The sequence below is a fragment of the Polistes dominula genome, unplaced genomic scaffold (genome assembly GCF_049000335.1).
Source record: "Polistes dominula isolate Pdom_NZ unplaced genomic scaffold, Pdom_raw_medaka contig_79, whole genome shotgun sequence".
NCBI lineage: Eukaryota > Metazoa > Arthropoda > Insecta > Hymenoptera > Vespidae > Polistes > Polistes dominula.
The window spans coordinates 3,533,642-3,536,621 of record NW_028300916.1 but is presented as its reverse complement, the minus strand read 5'-3'; the positions used below and the strand labels follow the sequence as shown (position 1 = coordinate 3,536,621).

Here is a 2,980-nt window from a genome sequence, read left to right as displayed (position 1 = left end):
TGACCAATCAAATAAGATATCGAAATCTATCTAGGTATATTGTTTTCATGCTTTGTTTTTCAAATCCATATGTCTCTAGTTTAGTGGTTACTAGTATTTCAATAGAATCCTAACCAATTTTATCTATATAGCGTATACTTATTAATATTTTAAAATACATACAAACATGTGTTTACTACGAAGGAATGTGTTCAAGTGCATCTTCGGTATATACTAATTAATTTTCTTTTTATCATTGAAATATATATTTAATGTTATGATAAAAATTAAATTAAATTGAATTTAATTAGTAATTGATTATATACACCTGAGATAATATTTTGAAAATATTTGTTTGTGAGATTTATAAACAAGAAGATACGATGTCAGGATTATACGAACAAATTAAACTTTTATACAATCAATCGTTATATTCCAATGTTATTTCTCTCGTAAGTAAAAATTTCTTTTTTTTTTTTTATTAATTTAAGAATATACTTTATATATAAAGTTCCCAATATAGATTCTTACTTTCATTTAATATAAATTGCATATAATTTATGTTTAAAAGTGAAACAGTGACTTGATTATTTATAATTTTGTTTTCTAGGCCAATCTGGTTTTATCCCTTAGCGAACATAATTCAGAACTTTTGCCAGTGCACGGAAAGTTTCATGTTTATGTGTATTACGCGGATGCTCATTTTTATTTAGGAAAATATAGGAAAGCGGAAGCATTATATAAAAAAGCATTACAGTTTCGAAAGTGCCTTTTAAAATCTAAATGTGCTAGTAAACCGTTACAAGATGGTCAAAAAGATTTACCATCGGATATAGATATTAAATTTCAAATTCACTTATGTTTAATCAAGTTGAAAAATTCACAGGAAGCGCTTCAAGTTCTTCAAAGTATTCCTGGTAAACAAAGAACTGCCAAGGTATAATTAATTGTTTATAAATTTGTTATTTGTCATGAAAATAATTTATTCTAATTTTGTTTATTATTATTATTTTACCATTGCAGATTAATATGGCATTAGCAAAAATGTTTCACGAACAAGGAATGGAACGATCTGCTATTACAACATATAAAGAAGTCTTACGAGAATGTCCTTTGGCTTTGGAAGCTGTAGAAGGATTATTATCTTTAGGAATAAAAGGAATAGAAGTTAATTCTCTTATAGTTGGATGTGCAGCAAACTTATCTAATTTAGATTGGTTAAATACTTGGATTAAGGCACATGCACAAATTCACAATAGAGAATATACTCATGCTGTAACGACATTGAGAACCTTGGATACTATTAATTTATTAAGAGATAATTTTAATTTATTATCAGCAATGGGTGAATGTTATTATTATGCAGGTGACGATAAAAATGCTTTATTGTGTTTAAGGAGAGCTCGACTTATAGAACCAGATGTTATGACTGGGTAAGAGAGAATTATTTTTATATGCAAGAAATAATATTATAAACATGTTATATATATATATATATATATATATATATATTATATATTTTTATATATTTTAGTGTCGATATTTATGCTGCTGTTTTATTTAAAACACATCACATAAAAGAATTAGAAAGGTTGATTTCTGTGATAACCACAAATAGTGAAAATATAGGTGAAATATATGTAGCTATGGCTTATTCTTTATATGCATCCAAAAAATATAATAGAGCCAATACGTTAACAGCACAAGCATTAAATCTAAACCCTAACGATATTGAAGCAACGATTTTAAGAGGAAATATTCTTATTGAACAAAAGAAATATCAGGATGCATTATTTTTCTTTAGACATGCTGTACAATTAAAACCATATCGTTATGAACCGCACAAAGGTTTGATTGATTGTTTAGTTGGAATGCATAGATTAAGAGAAGCTTTAAACATTGCAAGTGGTTCCTGTAAGCAGCTTGGTCATACTCCTAGAGTATTGACAGTAAGTATTAAGAAATGCATTTTAATGAAGAGCCTATAAAAACAAAAGATAGTTTCTGATACTTGGATTATGATTACAGTTATATGCTTCTGTACTAATGAAAGATCCTGTGTCAGTTGGAAAAGCTAAAAACCTTTTGGAAAAAGCATTAGCTCAAGACGAAGTTCATTTACCAACTGTATACTTGTTAGCTGAAATATATGAACAAGAAATGAACTTGGAAGCAGCAATAGAATTACTTGAAAGGCAGGTTGAGATACAGCCTACTTGTAAATTGCATCAAATGCTAGGTGATCTCTGGGCAAGGGTACATAATGAAGAGAAAGCTTTAGATCAGTACGCTATTGCTTTAAAGTGAGTATTTTAATAAACAATATTTTATTTCAAATTTTAAAAAGTAATTAATTATAAATTAATTTTAACAATAAACAACATATTAATATAAGATAAATTATTTGTTAATTACGACAGTTTGGATCCAAGTAATAGAAGAGCGTTGGAGGGAATGCATAGACTTGATAATACTTCAAGTAAATTAGATTCAACATATTACATGACTGTAGGAGAAGAACAAGCAGATACAACTTATGACGTTGGAGATGGATTACCAGATACTGATATTGATGAAGCACCTGATGAAAGTGAAACTGAAGCTGTTTGGTCTGATATGGATCTTGAGGCTAATAGCCAATAGTAATACAATTTATTTATACGAAATGAACTAATTTTTATATGTAATTATTATGTAAAACATCATAGATCTATTGCCAATTCTGAATTATGACAATTTTCATTGTATAATATTCTATTATTCGATTCTATAATATTCCGTATTTATTGTAGATCGAATTAAGATTTATCAATAGATTTTTTTTGCATTAGACTTCTCTTATCTGTTTAGAGATGTTATTTAAAGGATTATGCATTTTGAAAACATTATAATTAAATTTATTAATAATTATTAAACGAATATAGCATCGTAATTAATAATACAAAACATTAGAATTAATTTAACACATTTTGTAATTTGTAGAAACAATTTATGATTCTAA

General features: G+C 26.9%; 1 protein-coding gene across 1 annotated transcript; it reads left to right on the top strand.

The window, feature by feature from the left end:
- Window positions 1-175: 175 nt before the first annotated feature.
- APC7 (anaphase-promoting complex subunit 7) lies at window positions 176-2,898 on the top strand. The gene is made up of 6 exons (XM_015335539.2): window positions 176-431; window positions 590-916; window positions 1,003-1,412; window positions 1,514-1,928; window positions 2,008-2,282; window positions 2,400-2,898. The coding sequence occupies exons 1-6, from the start codon at window positions 363-365 to the stop codon at window positions 2,620-2,622; spliced, it is 1,719 nt and encodes a 572-aa protein (XP_015191025.1). The 5' UTR covers window positions 176-362; the 3' UTR covers window positions 2,623-2,898.
- Window positions 2,899-2,980: the final 82 nt, after the last annotated feature.